The following is a 16,419-nucleotide window of genomic DNA, read 5'->3' as shown; positions in this document are numbered from 1 at the left end:
ATGAATATAAGCTAAGCTAAATTCCAAAAAATGGAAATTATTCTGTCATTCTTTAGTAATAAAAGAATGCAATATGAACAACTCTCTTTCATGAGGTGAATATTTTTTCCAACATTTTCCAGTTTCTCAATGATAATAACTTGTATAGGTCCTCTAAGAAACAATTATCTAAAGCTGGTACCGATCAACTACACTTCAACTTCAAACTACCGTAATAATAGGCTATATTTATATTATATATACTTATATATACTATATTTATACTATATATATTTATCACAGGGTGACGTGTTTATTACATCTGGTAACTTTAAATGCTACATCATATTGTCACAATATGATCTTGAATCATAATCATCTTTCCATTCTCCGGTAGCCGCTCGCCCAACAATTTCGAAAACATAGGTCTGTAAAATGGTTTAATAAATAATTATTATCAGCCCCCCCATAAAAATTTCTGGTCAGAAACCATCCCCAATATTCACAACACATCTTCCCAAAGTTTCATACCGTTCTGTCAAGTAGTTTTCAAGTCTATAGTCTATAGGGGACAAACACACACAGACATTCATTTATATATATATATATATATATATATATATATATATATATATATATATATATATATATATATATATATATATATATATACGAGGTGTGGCTATAAAATAACGGGACTGAATATTTAAAACATTTTATTTCCATTTTATACATAATTACTTATTATCACCTTCAGTATACACCCCCTCTATATCCTTACAACGCTCTATGCCAATTTTCCATTGTTGGAAGCAGTGCTGGAAGTCGTCTTCCTCGAACTCTTTCAGGACTCTTGCCGCTTTTTTTTTGAACAACTTCTACAGATTCAAATCTCGTACCTTTCAATGCAGATTTTACCCTGGGGAAAAGATAAAAGTCACATGATGCTAGGTCTGATGAGTAAAGTGGATGTTCCTACACTGGGATGCTGTACTTGGTCAGGAACTGCTTAACAGATAACGCGGAATGAGCTGGCACATTGTTTTGGTAAAAAATCCATGATTTGTCCTTCCACATTTCAGGTCGTTTTTTTCTTACTTTTTCACGTAGAGTTCGCCTACAGATTCAGCAACTGCACGAATACTTAATCGACGGTCAGATCTAATCAAATTAGCAACTTTTTTGATATTGTAATTCGTGTTTTATATCAAAGGACTATCTGGGCGCAAATCATCTTCAAAGTCTTCTCGACCATCTTGGAAACGCTTAACCATTCAAAGACACAAGTCCGTGATGAACATTCACTGCCTTACACTTTTACTTTTAGTAAATTATAGGTTTTGGTAGCGGGTTTTCCAAGTTTAAAGTGAAATTGAATAACAAATCCTTGATCTATTCTTACACTATCCATTTTTCAGGCAAAATAAAAAACAACACTAACGTAAATGAAGGTTATGACTCAACAAAGTTGTATACAGAAACGAGACCAATTGCATTCTGAAGAGGAAGTCTCAAACTAAACAACTGAGTTGTTCAATGTTGGTTGGCACATGCGAACTCGTTTTACTGCAGCGTCAGTCCCGTTATTTAATAGCCACACCTCATAAATTTGACACTACAAACTTTGATGTTACTTGAACTCTATTTAAGAACATTATCACTTTCTCCACGGATAAGATATTGAATTCCCTCTTCGTCTATTCCTGGACAAAAAATTAGCAAAGCAGTGATGAGTGATCTCATAGCCTTGGAAAAATTCTAATTTTGGAGAGAAATGGTACAGACTCAGCCTAGTTTTTCCTCCGTGGTAATAATTATATTATGATTATAGTTTTTTTTACAATAAGTGAATAAATAAACTCTCCTATGGTATTCTACTATTCTATTGACAATATAAGATTTTTAGGAGGATGAGGAGGATCTTTTTGAGGACATTTTCAAAATATAAAAAATTCTTGCCTTTCATCTTAGAAAGAATAGATTAGAACATTAACATCAATTGAAATCTTCACTTCTCATGTAGAATAGTGTTCTGTACTCTATGCTTTTACAAACGCCCTAATTCAACCCCTGTAGGTACCCTTTGACTCCGTTATCTGGCTTTCCTAGTATAGTCAGCAAGAGTTTTTCTATCAACGCTTCTCATCTTCTTAAATTACGGGTGACTCATAATTCAAATATTCCCCTTTTTTCCGTCTTTACTTTTGAAAGAAGTCCAAATTACTTGTTCTTATCATTATTAATAGCGGATGAGTAACACTCACAAAGATTGGAAATGTAGGATGGTGGTGAGTTTGAGGGAAAGGGGGGTGGAGCATTGAAGACGCCATCAAGCGTCGTTTGAAGGTTGTGGGGGAGGGGTTTTGATGCTCGTTTGTGTCGTTAATTAGATGATGGCGATAAGACGGCCGTCTATTTGGGTTAAGGGCGGAAAAGGGGCTCAGGGGACAGAGCCCCCCTTGGTGGGAAGGGGGGTGGGGATGAAAAGGGGTGATATTGACCGACCTGTTGATGTTGATGATGTGCGCGTCGTCCGCGGGGCGCGCTCGCATCAGCTTCACTGCTTCCCTCGCGCAAATGCATGGACCCAGCAGATTCACTTCCAGCACTCGTCGCCACTCCTCCGTGCGTCCCTCTGCAATGCAATCAGTCACACACATTCATTTCTGTCCAAACAAATATTTCACCTAAAAACAGAAATTGCAAGTTGAAATAAAAAAAAACTTCAGTACAGAAACTGAAATGGGATGAAAGTTTTTCTAAGGCTGACACTAACAGTAGAACATGCATGTAATTTATATTTTTAATTATTATTTAACGAAAATCCTAAATAAATGCTGTAAATCACCCCGAATACTTCTGCTACTGCAGACATTGACAACAGGGTAAACAGCTAGATGGAAATTCGATGAGAACTACTATCCAACAATTATTTTCCAGCCCGGGAATCGAACGCGACTTCCAATTATTATTAGCTCTAAAGTTCAAACCTGATTAAACTAATTTCCTTTCCTCTGCAATCGTTCAAAATTAGCACGAATGTGAACGCAAATGTGAAGATGGTGGAGTTAAAATCATGTTGGAATCACCAATTACCTCTTGAAAATTCACTTTGAGTGGCGTTCCTTAGATTATAGTTTCATTCAAGCTGTTCTCAGGAAATGTAACTGAGAAGTACTAATACGATACAATGCTGAAAGTTGTAATCAGATAATACGGATAGTGAATTACATTTACTTGTATAGGCGATCGATTATCGAATATTGACAATTTTTCTCAGCAAAACAAATTTTCTCCATAAATCATCGACTATAAAATCTTAGTAACTATTTGAAACTTATTTTTCTTGATGCTTATTCATCTAACATATCGTTTGATGGTATGATAAGAGACAACCGGAATAGCCATATTGCGTTAAAAATCTGAACAGCAGAGTAGTATCCTCACGGAATCTCATCTCTCTATTCTTCTGGCCTACTCTAGTCAAGTCGAATTTCAAAACGTTAAGCTATGTGAAATCTGCATGGGAGTATTTCCAAATAACATCGATATAGGCTACAGGGTTTCGCACCAAGGTTTTAAGAGCCGTTGACCATAGATTCTACTCGACATTTCTGACAAAAAATGTTTTGTAAAAATTTTTCCTATCAACCTTGGTTTTCGAGATATATCGATTTTTCGATATTTTTCAGAATATGCCTACTTCCGGTCGTTAAATACTCAATAACTCGAAAACTACTGGTCGAATTTCAATTTCAAGGGTATTGTTGGTATGAGAGAAACTTTTCTAACAAGATTAATGTAATTTTATTTGTTGTTAGATATTTTTTAGTTTTTTATTAGGGCTTAAACTTGAAAAAGTGCTATTCTTCAAATTCAAAGTCAAATTTCAAACCGTTTTTTTTCTCAATTTTTCTCCGGGTAATTATAGTGGTTTCAATATTTCAAAAACTTTCCCATTTCATATGCTTTCGAATGAGTATAAATTCGAAAAGGTAAGTTCCATGATAAAGTGTTCACAACTACTAATATCTGGGATGAACACCTTCAAAATGAGGAAATTCACAAACAGCATGCATCAAGTGATGATCCTAAAGGGTGAAATCACCTGATTTCTCTCTGACAATATTCACAAGTTTTAATCAACATTTCAACATTCTATAATGATATGACTTTTTCAATAATTTGCATTATTTCCTGTATCATAAATACTGAATAAGATAACAAGAAGTGTATGTTTCAGCCTATTTTCAGTATAGTTTTCAGAGTGCTTTCCAGTTAATTGGCATGATATGTATCAATTTTGGCTAGTAGAGAAGTGTTCGCGTTTATTTATTATTTATAAACTATTAATAATCATAACACAATTCTTTGAAATGATTGGGGAAGGACTAACAGGCACAGCCCAAAACTGTTTCTTCCCTGAATTTTGATTTATTCACTATAAATAGTCGAGAAAGTAGTCTAGGCTATGTTCCATACACTAGCTTGAATTCAGGTTCAATTTTCAGTCCAAAAATTTTTAAACAAAAGAGTTCTAATTTAGATTATCTACAAATCAAATTGAATAACAAAATAACACTTACATTTAGAACTGTAAAGCTGCGTTAAAACCAAAGTTATTAACAAAATGTTAATAACTTAATCCTTATAGATTCTATTAGATTGAACATAACTTATCATACACATGATGATCATAATTATGTGTTTGTCAAGTTCCGTTCAATCCAATAGAATTTATAAGGATTAAGTTATTAACATTTTGCAAATAACTCTGGTGTATACGCAGCTTTAAATAATGATTAATTTTTAATATTATGATATATACCATCTCATGTCAACAAATCAGATTATTTTAATCGAGTCAATTAAAATTTCTAGATTTCTCGTGAGATATGGTAAGCTAATTGATTACACAGCTGATTTCCCACACATATAACAGTCATAGTAGGGCATATTATGCATCTTCTCTTATCGACAGACGACGAAATTATCATCTGTTTTTCTAAGGATAAATTATCCTTTTGATGTCGTTCAGCGAGTTTTCCCAAGGATGAGACCTAGTGCAATCGAATTTTTATATTATAGCCCACTATGTTCCAAATTTCGTGAAAATCGTTAGAGCTGTTTTCGAGATCCGTTGAACATAAATAACCAGATATAAATGGAAATTGCTCGCTTAATATAATAGGATAATTTATAATGTGTTACTATTTTAAAAACGAGAAACTAATAGAGAAGTAATATCCTGTTGTTAATGTTCGTAAAATCAAACATTTGATCAATTTAATACAATATTCCTCATCAACTTCTCCTATTCTACAATATCATTCCAATTCCTCAAACTGGATTCACTTATTTATTCATAACAATTCAAAAAACAATCAATTTTTTTTCCTCTTGATTTTTAGTCTAATTTCATGTTAGCAGGAAATTCAGGTGAGAATTTGTAGGATCCGGAATATGATAATTAAGAGGCACCTACGGCAATTCTAAACATTCCTAAACTAATGATATCATGAGTTTAAGCTAATAGCTAAAGTTGAGTGGAAGAGCTTTCATTGCCAATGGCAGTAGTAGAGCAGTTCGTATATCATTAAAATGGCCTAAAACGTATTGAGATGAGTGGCAACGCGTGCGTTTACTAAGCTCTCAGTCAGTAGCTGCCAACAATGAGCTGTGGAGAGGTGCACGAGGACTTCCTCCACACAAAGCCTTGCAAAACAAACAAACCATCATGAAACCCAACACGCTAATTGGTTCAGACCTCAGCAAACACGTCTAACCGACACTCCATGTTTAGACTCGAATAGACAACGAAAAGTACAAATTTAATTATCAGTTGAAGGCTGTAACTAGCTGCTTCAAAGTGGTTAAGAATCGATGGGTCGATAGTGGTGCTATCAGCTACTACATTTCTCTCAAATTTCATGATGGGTCTGACATTATCAACTCAATCAATGAAATAACTAATCAATTCATTAGAATAAATCACATCAAACTGGTGAATCTAAACTGGTGTTTGGTGGATAGAGAAATCGAAATTGGAGAATCATTCTTTCTTCTTATACACTTGTATAAGTAATTGTAAGCAACTTACAAATTTGCTGCCTTCGTCCACAAAATACGTTATTCCAAATTGGAAATTCTAAAGGTACAGTTGAAGAGGAAATATATTCATTTCTTAATTATTGAGGGAATAGGCCTAGTTGGAGAAACATTTCGGAACAGAAGGAAGAGAAGATTGTTTATTACCATATTTCTTTTTTGGATCCAATATAAAAGATAACATTATTCCCTTTATTTCAATTGAAAAGAATATTCCATGAATATTCTATCCCAATATTTACATGGAATATGGAACATGGAACATGGAATATTTCCATGAATATTGAGTATCCCAAGTTTTTGTTTGAGAAGACCAATTCAGGATCAACTGAGACTGAACTCATAAAAGAACTGGATTATCTGGTCCTCAATAAATCGTTCAAATTCACACTTCTAAAATCCCATTTGGTACAGGCAGAAGCTCTGTGCATTTTGGACATTATACTCAACAGAGTACTGAAGTTTTTACATAGATGTGCATGTATGCGGAAACCCTACCCTCCCTGATCCATAAAATCATAAAATGTTTCAAGAGTAGGCTATATCTGAGTTGTTGTTGTGGTTATTTCGCAAAACATTTCCCTAAAAAAAACTCTTTTGTTGCAGGTGAGCAGATGAACGAACGCATGTACATGTGAACGCGCAACTGGTATGTTAGAAATTCAATTGCGGGTGAGTGAATCTTGTTGAGAGAAAATTGAATGATATATATGCGTGTCGAACCGATGTTTGTAAGGGAAGTTTTTAAGCCTATTTTTATCCCCATCTATGAAAAAGTTAGTGACTCTCGCACTAACTCGCAGGCAGCAAAGTATTAGTCTGAGTGTGCGGCTCTCTTTCATCACGTCTGCTGCTCGCTAAAAGCCAGGCAGACCAGAGCTCTCTTTCCAGTGCTGCAAAAACCATCAGTGTAGCAGCCGCGAATCAACGCTCTAAATTGAAGCCAACCTTGATCCATTGAAGCGACGCTTTTATTCGATTTATCTTTCCTCTCCTTCGACTCATTCTCTTGAGCAAATGGAATCAAGCAGTAAAACTTCTAGAGTTCTAATCAATTCGCAAAAGAAATAAACTAGTTCTGAGTCTTTTGCAATGAAACATGAGTAGTTGACATGTAAAGGGAATATTTTCTAAGTAGTTCTGGAAATTTGTTGTAATACTTATCCTTATTCATATTGAATGAGAAGACTAGATATTTACAAACAACAGATTTGTTAAAAATCAAGGAACCAGTTCAGGTTGTTTCATCTCTGGTAAATTCCAGAGTAAGGTAAATTATCTGGAGATTAATAGAGATTGATAATGGTGTAATAACTGAACCGGTGTTCCAATATTCTATATTTTTTGAATTTCCATTCAATCAATATGCTCGACTCTAAATAAATGCCAAACAAGTGTATTCTCATTGAAAAATGTAGATTGTGGATACAATAATTTATTTTTCTCGATGGATCAAGAAAAAACTCTACTGTATCGAAGAATTCATAAAAATTAACTAATTTATTTTTATTTGTCTCCAAATTACATTTGTTTTGATTCTTTCACATGTAATCCAGAAAATCTGTTACTCTTTCATTGAATCTTAATCTGGCCTTCCAACAAGCTAACATGAAACCCAGTATGTCCTAAAATTGGCTGAGAATTAGCCAATTGGAGGACATTCTGGATGCTGTGTTGGCTTCTTATTGATACACTCATCAGTGATCAGCTCCATGGTCTGTACTAGAACATTCAAGGGTATTTGATATATTGGAACCCTAAACCCATTCTCATCGCAGCTCCTATAGCCTAGTATTTATTACAATAGAATTTTACAATACTTTTGATCCCAGCATAGGACGAATGTAACTAATAACTGAGTGATTGAAAAAAAAGACGGTAATGTCTTTAATATCACTATATTTGTTCAAAATTAATCTACATTACAGAACCAGGTTTCATGGTAACACCTACCACATCCTCAGCTGAACTGATGTTGTTTGTTATTGTTGAAGGAATAGATTTTTCTAGATTAAGAGTTCTACTAGTTCATTTGGGAGGTGTTCCAACACAACAACATCCAGTCATTCACGCATTTTACTGAAACTGACAATAATTTTGGATGAGTTAGAAATTTAATATTATTCTCTCACTAAGCTGCATATAAGGGATGAGTTTGTAACAGAGTCGTATTCTGATTGCTGATTCTAGCTTAGAAAATGCTGAACCCGCTTAAATTTCAGTGATGAATATTTTTATTCCAGCCTATACTTCAACAACACATAAAACAGTTATGTTTATGATTATACGCTCTAACTATGTTACTCGCTAAACTAAAAGTTTACTCGTTGATACCAATGTTCCTAGAATACATGTATATACATGGGTTGATACGGTCGCATCTATTGTAATGCGTTTCATTCCAGGTTCAAACGAACAGCTGATCTTTCTTGGCCTTCGACTATGTTGTACAAAAGCCAGTTAGATTCTAATCAAGATTAAATTCCCTGAGAACCAATTGAGAAATCTTCTCTGATAAGAAATATTCTGAAAACTGTGAAAGAAGATATCACGGAATATCATTACGTTATTATAATAAACCTACTATGTTCCAAATTTTGTGAAAATCGTTACAGCCGTTTTCGAGACCCGTGGGACATAAATAAATACTCAAATATATACAGAAATTGTCCGCTTAATATAATAGGATAGAATGCGTAAGCCATCTTCTATTTGGACACTATTGATACAAATTGCATGGAGGCACTAATGATGATGACCTAATAGAACAAAGTGTGTGGACGCCACAGAGCTGTACGTGACTGGAACACCAGTGAATCACCTCCTTCCTGTGCAACTCATTTAATTATTCCAGACGTGTCAGGTACGTATGAGCATTAGCAACTAAATTAGATTAGAGACAAGCTGCTCGGAGGGGGAGTCCAAAGTAACGTGCTATTCCAATTGAGAACGTTCCGAGACCACTTGAAGAATTATGAGCGAACAAATTCGAGCTGAATTAAAGTGGCGCTGGTTGAAGTTTTATCGAATTAGAAAAGTTGGATCCTCAGCCGGCACCCGGCGAGAAACGTGATATCCGTATAAAAGGGCTCATCCAGTTAAATTTCGGTCGACGTCTCATCATTCATTGAGGTAGAGTGTTGCAGTCCCTTGGTGAATTATCACGTTGTTAATGGGTGCGCCTTCCGCATGGCAAAACGGACAAAGGTGGGTGAGGACAATTATAATTCACCACAGTCGGGTTGTACCACAGACCCGGGACCTGTCTCCAACAGCAAGTCAAACCCAGTCAGTCTATCCCGCTTGCAAACACAATTGTGTCCTTTTTAGCCGAGTCCCTTCTGATTTGAATACTCCCACGCAAACTCGCCGTCATTCACTCAAAAGCGCCGCCGTTCCATTTTCGGCCAAATAAACGATAGAGTTTCTCGAAATTTCTCGTTGCTCGTGGCGGTTACATTGCCAATTGACAATTGCCCGACCATTTCGTGAGCACACAATCTATTCCATAGTACTCAAGTTACAGTTCGCTCTCAGAATATTGATGGTTGTGCATAATTGATTCTGGAACCGACGTTTACGTAATCGAAAAGTTTGATTAATAGGCTTGAGATTTCGAATGGAATTCATACAATTGAAATGAGCTTTAAATTTATTGAATATCTCTCGAACTACTAAAATTCGAGAGTGTAAAATGAGGAGCTTATCTGTAATAATTCTAGGTGATTCAGGAATGCATAATTATGAATAATTATTGAATAGCAATTGATGCACAATCAATACAGCTTTATGCCATTATTGCGGAGAACGTTTTAAACGATCCGCCATTGCTTTCTCCATATATCCTGAAAGTTTCATAATGATATCTTGTGTCGTCATGTTGGTATGTGTGTTTTTGTAAATGAATGTCAGCTGATTTCTTTAAAATGTTTGGCTTTCAACTGCCAGTTTGCTAACTACCTTATAAGACTATTATTTATTGAATACGTTTTGAAGAGAGAACTGCAACTACTGAAGAAATACCTCAATAAAATGTGGAAGAAATGAGTGATGAAAAAACTATGAAGACTGTGACAGCGAATGAATGGATGAAGACTATTGACACCAAAGATGGAACTGAAAATTTTGTAAGAAATATTTTTATTTTTGAAATTTAAAATTAGTTTTTAGACAATAGATTTAATTCAATAAAGTTTATATTCTAACTTGAATAATGATTCAATAATTCATTCAATTCACACTTTATCTTTGACTGAATAGCCATTAGGTGTAAGAAGGGCACATAACATCTCTTTTTTTATATTATATTACTTAATCCCTTATAACTAAATTACATATTTCTTACTCAAATTCTGTACAGAAGTGATTAATCTTATTTGTTTTAGGAGTTAATTACCTTATCTCAATGCCTTCTACATTTAAATTAGTTATTAAAACTTTAAACTCTGTTCCTGAAAAAACTTAGATCTCAGCTATATGTCCTTCTTGTAGCTAACGCCTCAATTATTATAAAAATAATATAATAATATTTTAATTGACAAGCTTGATTTTTAGATGATAAAGTTGATGAGTAGTTCTAATCTGTGATATTACGAGTTGAATTGAATTGAATTGAATGACTGCCTTTGTTTTTGATCTAGTTGGATGAACGTTAGAAATTATCAAGGGAGGAATGATGGCTTTTGCTTACTTTACTTCGCTTTCCAATATTACTCTCCGGTGATTTGGAATCTACCGACAAATTTCCAGACACATTATTTTACATTTTTACATCTTGATGCCTAAGCACAGTTCTCGGACATTTTCAGATGTCATTATTATTTGTGAGATACTGAGAATTGAAGGAAAAACCTATTCAATCCAAAAGCACGACGTTTTCCAACTAATTCATTCTAGCATCTACCGTGTCTATTGTGGTGTTGGTGTAGGGCGTCTGGAGGAAGTGAGGATATCGCATGATGAGGAGCATAGGCCTACAACACAACGACTAGACTAGGTGAGCTAGGTGACTCGGGCGTGTCCATGTATCGTGGCAGAGCCAGGCAGGCATCCATGATTCATTCGCCTTGCAACATAATCGAATTAACTCCATCATTCGGCAGTGACAAGAATTGGGCGTGTACGTGCAACTGCTCTATTGCCATTTTGTGGAACGATGATGATCTTCCTTAATTCCTCTCTCACATTCATCTTTCTCTCACGCACAAATTCTCGCAATATGCCATCTACCTCATCGTCATTATCTTTCTCTAAAACTAGCAACAACACAGCTTCTTCGTCGAGAACGCACACACCGAAAGCGGAATCGACAAACAGTGACGAGTTTGTATTATCCCGATCAAACACCTGAATTATGTGCCAATGTCGCTGAATTAATAACGTGATCTGAAACACAAATATTTGCTCGCCTCTGTTCAAGGAGCGTTGTATATTCTATCCCAGGGAAACAGTTCAGTTGTTATTCTGTTCCACACCATTTCCTCTCATGCCACATCAATCAATATTCAATAACTCACTTGGAATATTGAGAAAATTCTTTTTCATCTTGAAAACAACCAGAGAATTACTTTTTCAATATTGATACCCTCTTCTCTCTTATTTTGATAACAGTAGGCTATGTTATATGAACTGAACGTCACTTGAACGGCATAATGTATTACAACTAACTATCATAATCATTCTCCAAAGCAATGACTTCCAACTATGAAACTATAAAATAAGATCAATTCAATACGTGGTTTTTTGGGGAAAATGCGAAGAGTAATTGACTAAAAAACTTTGTGTGGATCCCAAATGCTGGATGGTAAAAATTTCAAACCCAAATTCATACTTATTTTTGTTATTACCCTGGCGTTACAAGCAACTGTGGGCTCTGACCTCTTCGGGAATTTCCTCCCAATATCTGAAATTACTTCTGGGGTGTTGTTTTTTTTCATCCTCTACCCACTTCAAGATCGCTTTTAAATACTCAAAATCCCGGATTTATTGTTGTTCAATATTCTTCTTATTTTCAATATGTGTCCTGGCTTTTTGATGAGCTACCATTGCACCCTTTGTTCAATCAATCTTACAATGATAATATATTGACAGATATTCTGTCAATATTGCTCAGTATTATATATACTGTAAATAGTTTCAAACTCTCTAATGTGAGTTTTGAAACTCACTTTCAATGTGAGTTTCAGTGAAACTCACATTGAAATTTAATCCATTATATGGTAAACAGAGAATACCCAACTTCTAGTTCACTGGAAAGCACAATTTGCTACATTGTGACTTTTTCACTGAATAGCTATTTTCACTGCAGGTATAAGGATAAAAACAAAAGCAAATTCATGAACTTCAAAGTCATTTTATTAGACTGCAGTAAAAAAACCTCAAACAAAAGAGTGAAGCTAACCTGTAGCGGATAGCGAGTATTGTAAATGGCAAACGTTGGATGAACAATATCAAAACAGAAGGTAGGGTTGGTATTGATTGGGTTGAAGATGGAACTCAGAATCTGTAAGAGCAAAACAGCATAAGACCAAGCTATTGATTCGCTACAGATGATGAGGGGCCAAGGTGAATGTGTGCGAAACAGACAAAGAGGGTATGATAGAGACAGAATGGGAATGAAACGACGAGATTAACTTTACAGAAGTGACTGGATTTATATTTCGGAAGGGTTTGCAAAACTCGAACATGTTTCCTCCATTTACCTGTTCACTGTACGTCAATCTACAAGTCTTTTACATTATAATATTTTCCACCAAACTCAAGTGAAAATTTGTATCATAGCGTTACGTAGTATATGACAAGTAATTTGATGATGTCACTGTGACTGTATTTCTAGAAATGCAAGCTACCTTTATAAGATCGTGTAAATATAAAAAAAACCTTTCCGTAATAAGCATGAGTATAAATTTTGCCAAGAAATGGATTATAATAATAATAATATCGAGTGACCTGGCTGGCTCAAGTCTGGTGTCAGAGATTTCAGGTCGAAACTGATCAATTTGAGGGCCTCTGACATGACCTAACGACTGCTTTTTAGGCAGCCGGGACCGACGACTTAACGTCGGAAATCAGAGATAGTAAAACGGTATGTGCATTCATAGCTGCCTGTTTTGATCTTTATAATAGCTTCTTCAGACTAATCATATTTTTATTTTTATCTCCTTATCATTTTTTAATAGATGAAAGAAATATATTTTCTTCGTCTCCCTTCATTCCTATGTTTCACCTGCTGGTCATTGATGAATTTTGAAAGGAACAATCGGTCAATGTGTTATTCTTTCCTTCTAATTCGAGAATTTTCACTGACCCTATTTTACTTTCAACATACGCTTTTCTTAAACGTTCTTATCCTGGATTAGATCCAATTTCGTGCATACCTTCAGAAGAAAACTATTATTATTATACTCTATAGAATGAATTCATAATATTGTCCTATGGAGTGGTAGCTTGTGAAACCTACTTGTTTATCAAAAATCCATCTTTTACTTAGCCCTATGTTGGGAAAAACATATAATAAGGGAAAAGAGTCCTTTAGTCCTTTTGTATTTTGAAAAGGCTCCTTCTAGACTTCTGTTTGAGTTCAGCACAAAAGCTATTAGAAAATTTTCAATACTATATCATTATTTTTGTTGAACATCTTTCGTTCTTCTCCATTCTCACTAGTGGAAGCCTATGGAGAAAATTGCTAAGGAGGTTCGAAAATTGAAATTTAGTTGATTTTTCAATTCAACCTTCCGGCAGTCGCGCTGTTGTAAAAAGTACAACAGTGCATAAGTCGCACTGTGCATAAGATAGGGAAAGACTGTCTACGGGGACTGTAAACGAACCAATAACACAGAATTGATGGCTTTGCTTGATCTACCTTATTGGGCTGGGAAATGGTAATCATCCAAATGTTCATAGGCGTAGTAATTATACAACTAATTAATATGTTTTGACAGTAAACAGAGTACATAACACTTGGAAAATCGGATGTTGTACAAAATACAACACGCGATTGCTCGTGTGATTGAGTAGGGCGCGACTACCGGAAGGTTAATTTGACATGTGGAGACTATATTAGTTAGTAGCTGCAAGTTATGTTTTCTGTAGTTCCAATAATCGGAAAAGAATGACTACTTATCAAACAAGCAGATTTCGTACCGATCGATGTCGATCATGAACGATCAGAATTCTAGTTCATACAGACTCTAATTGAATCAAACTGACATAAGAAGGCAAGTAATTTCTTAATTAGTGTTTGAAATTAACAGGGGTATATGCAGGCTATCAACCTATTGTACTGAAAACGGTTCACTGTTGGTTGAGTTATGTATTGAGACTGTAAATTCAGTGGAAGCTAGGGATCAAAGTGCCAATAGGATTAGAATGAAATTCCTTGAATTGCCTCAGCAAGGACAGAAATTCTCAGTTGAATTAGGAAATAGCGCTGCATGATCAAAATTATTTGAATTAATCAGTCAGTTCACCAACGTTTTGATGTGACTGTTCGATGAGAGCTGATTTTCTCAATGGATTTTCACTCCAGTTCATTTTCACTCGGAATGAAATAAATTCTTCAAGCGTAACGGGAAACAATATTTCTGCGTATTCATATTCATATGCACTCATGTGTGTGCATTGATTCTCATTTCAAATTTCGTGAAGCAGAAAATTCCTGTATTGAAAACATTCCAGCGATGCATAATAATTGGAAGAAAACTTCTCACCATATACCAGTACATCCACTGGATCATTGTGACTGGAAGAAAATTTTTGATTTCTCATTCTTGCTCGCGGAATAATATTTAAATACTATTTTAGAGCTGAAGATTTTTAGATTCCTTTAGCAACTTCTACAACATCGAAGATGATATCACATCCCTTTTGCAATTCTTGAAGCTATTCTTCCCCAAATTCATTTTCAATATTGAATTTTCCTGCAATATTTCATTATGAAGACAGATTGACTCCTCGTGGAGTGGGGTAGTAAGTTATGAATTATGATCAAATCAGTGAGATTTTCAATCCCTGATTGGGTAAACTCTTGTGACCTTTACGGTTTATTGGATTTTCTTCGAATCCAAGATGAAGGAAATAGAAACTCTTCCCATTAGCGAATTGAATTTTTCAAAATGAAATACTCTCAACTTTTTAACAATCTGATGCATAACTGGAATTTTGTCAGTCTACAAAGAATCATTTCTATGATTGATTGATTGGTAACATGTTTTCATGAATAATATTCTATTTTTTTTCAATTTAATTTCCAATTTCTTTGAAGGTCATGATAATTAAAGGTTTAGAATTTTTTCTCACTCAACAACGTAGTATGACTTTCGCATTTCCTGTACACTAAGAACAGGGCGTTCTCAAAGGACACAATAGAATAAATCAACTGATCTATATACCACTATCGACCAACCAAATCTTATTCCTTTCGCGTACTATCGCGCAATTGAAGAACGGCGGGATATGTATAGATAATAGACCGACATAAAATTTTCCTGAATTATTCCAATTTTATTATTACTGAATTGATCATTTAATTTCTCAGAAAGTCAAAATTGAAGACTATTAAAATATTATATATTATCATGGAAGCAAGCATAATAAATCTCATGAACAGCTATTATAGTATTGAAATATTTCTTTTAAATCATAATCGACTAGTTTCGACTTTTATTTCAAAACGATTTTAAAAACGAACACTTGAGAATGAAATTAATATTTAGAAACTAGTCGTGTATAGATTGAAATAAATATTTCAAGTGTACCAGTTATTTTCTATAAGTAAACAATCCAGTAGCTTCATTGAAATACTTTATTACATATAAATATTTACTGATATGAATTTTATGAGTCTGATTGAATGGAGAGAAGCATAGATCCTCGGTGAGGTGCTTTCAACCTTATATAAACAATCCTTTTATCATATTTTTATGTATTTTATGAGAATTATATTGTTCTTCTCTGACCATGAATAGTACAATTGGATTGTATTTTGATTGAATTGAAGAGACTTGAGATATTGTGTCAATAATTCACTTTATCTCAATGGAAAATGTTGTTTAGAGGATCATGCTTTCGTGTTTACTCACACATGAAAATAAAGTAAATTATTGACAATATATCTGCAATTGGGGGAAAGTTCTACGACATCGATTTTCACTCTACAAACTTCATAAAATGTATGTATTTTGCATATTCTTACAGAAATCCTAAAATAAGGTGGATCAATAACCATGTAGTCCAGTCATCGAAAGATTATAGAGGGAAAATTTTGGAACACAATTTTTGACCCCGCTGCTCTTCTAATGATAATGAGGGGATTAACATATCAAAAGTCCTCAC

At 34.6% G+C, this 16,419-nt stretch overlaps 2 protein-coding genes across 3 annotated transcripts in view; one reads left to right on the top strand and one right to left on the bottom strand.

Annotated features, from left to right (window-relative positions):
* LOC111051707 overlaps positions 1 to 16,419 on the top strand; it is a 514,958-nt gene that overhangs the window by 320,032 nt on the left and 178,507 nt on the right. The window lies entirely within an intron of this gene.
* The window catches only part of LOC111054594 (dehydrogenase/reductase SDR family member 11), a 54,688-nt gene that overhangs the window by 21,272 nt on the left and 16,997 nt on the right, over positions 1 to 16,419 (bottom strand). The window contains exon 3 of the mRNA XM_022341646.2: positions 2,485 to 2,614. Within this exon, the coding sequence (XP_022197338.1) occupies positions 2,485 to 2,614 (130 nt within the window). The remainder of the gene's footprint in view (positions 1 to 2,484; positions 2,615 to 16,419) is intronic.

The sequence above is a fragment of the Nilaparvata lugens genome, chromosome 1 (genome assembly GCF_014356525.2).
Source record: "Nilaparvata lugens isolate BPH chromosome 1, ASM1435652v1, whole genome shotgun sequence".
Taxonomy (NCBI): Eukaryota; Metazoa; Arthropoda; class Insecta; order Hemiptera; family Delphacidae; genus Nilaparvata; species Nilaparvata lugens.
This window is presented reverse-complemented; position numbering and strand designations above follow the sequence as displayed.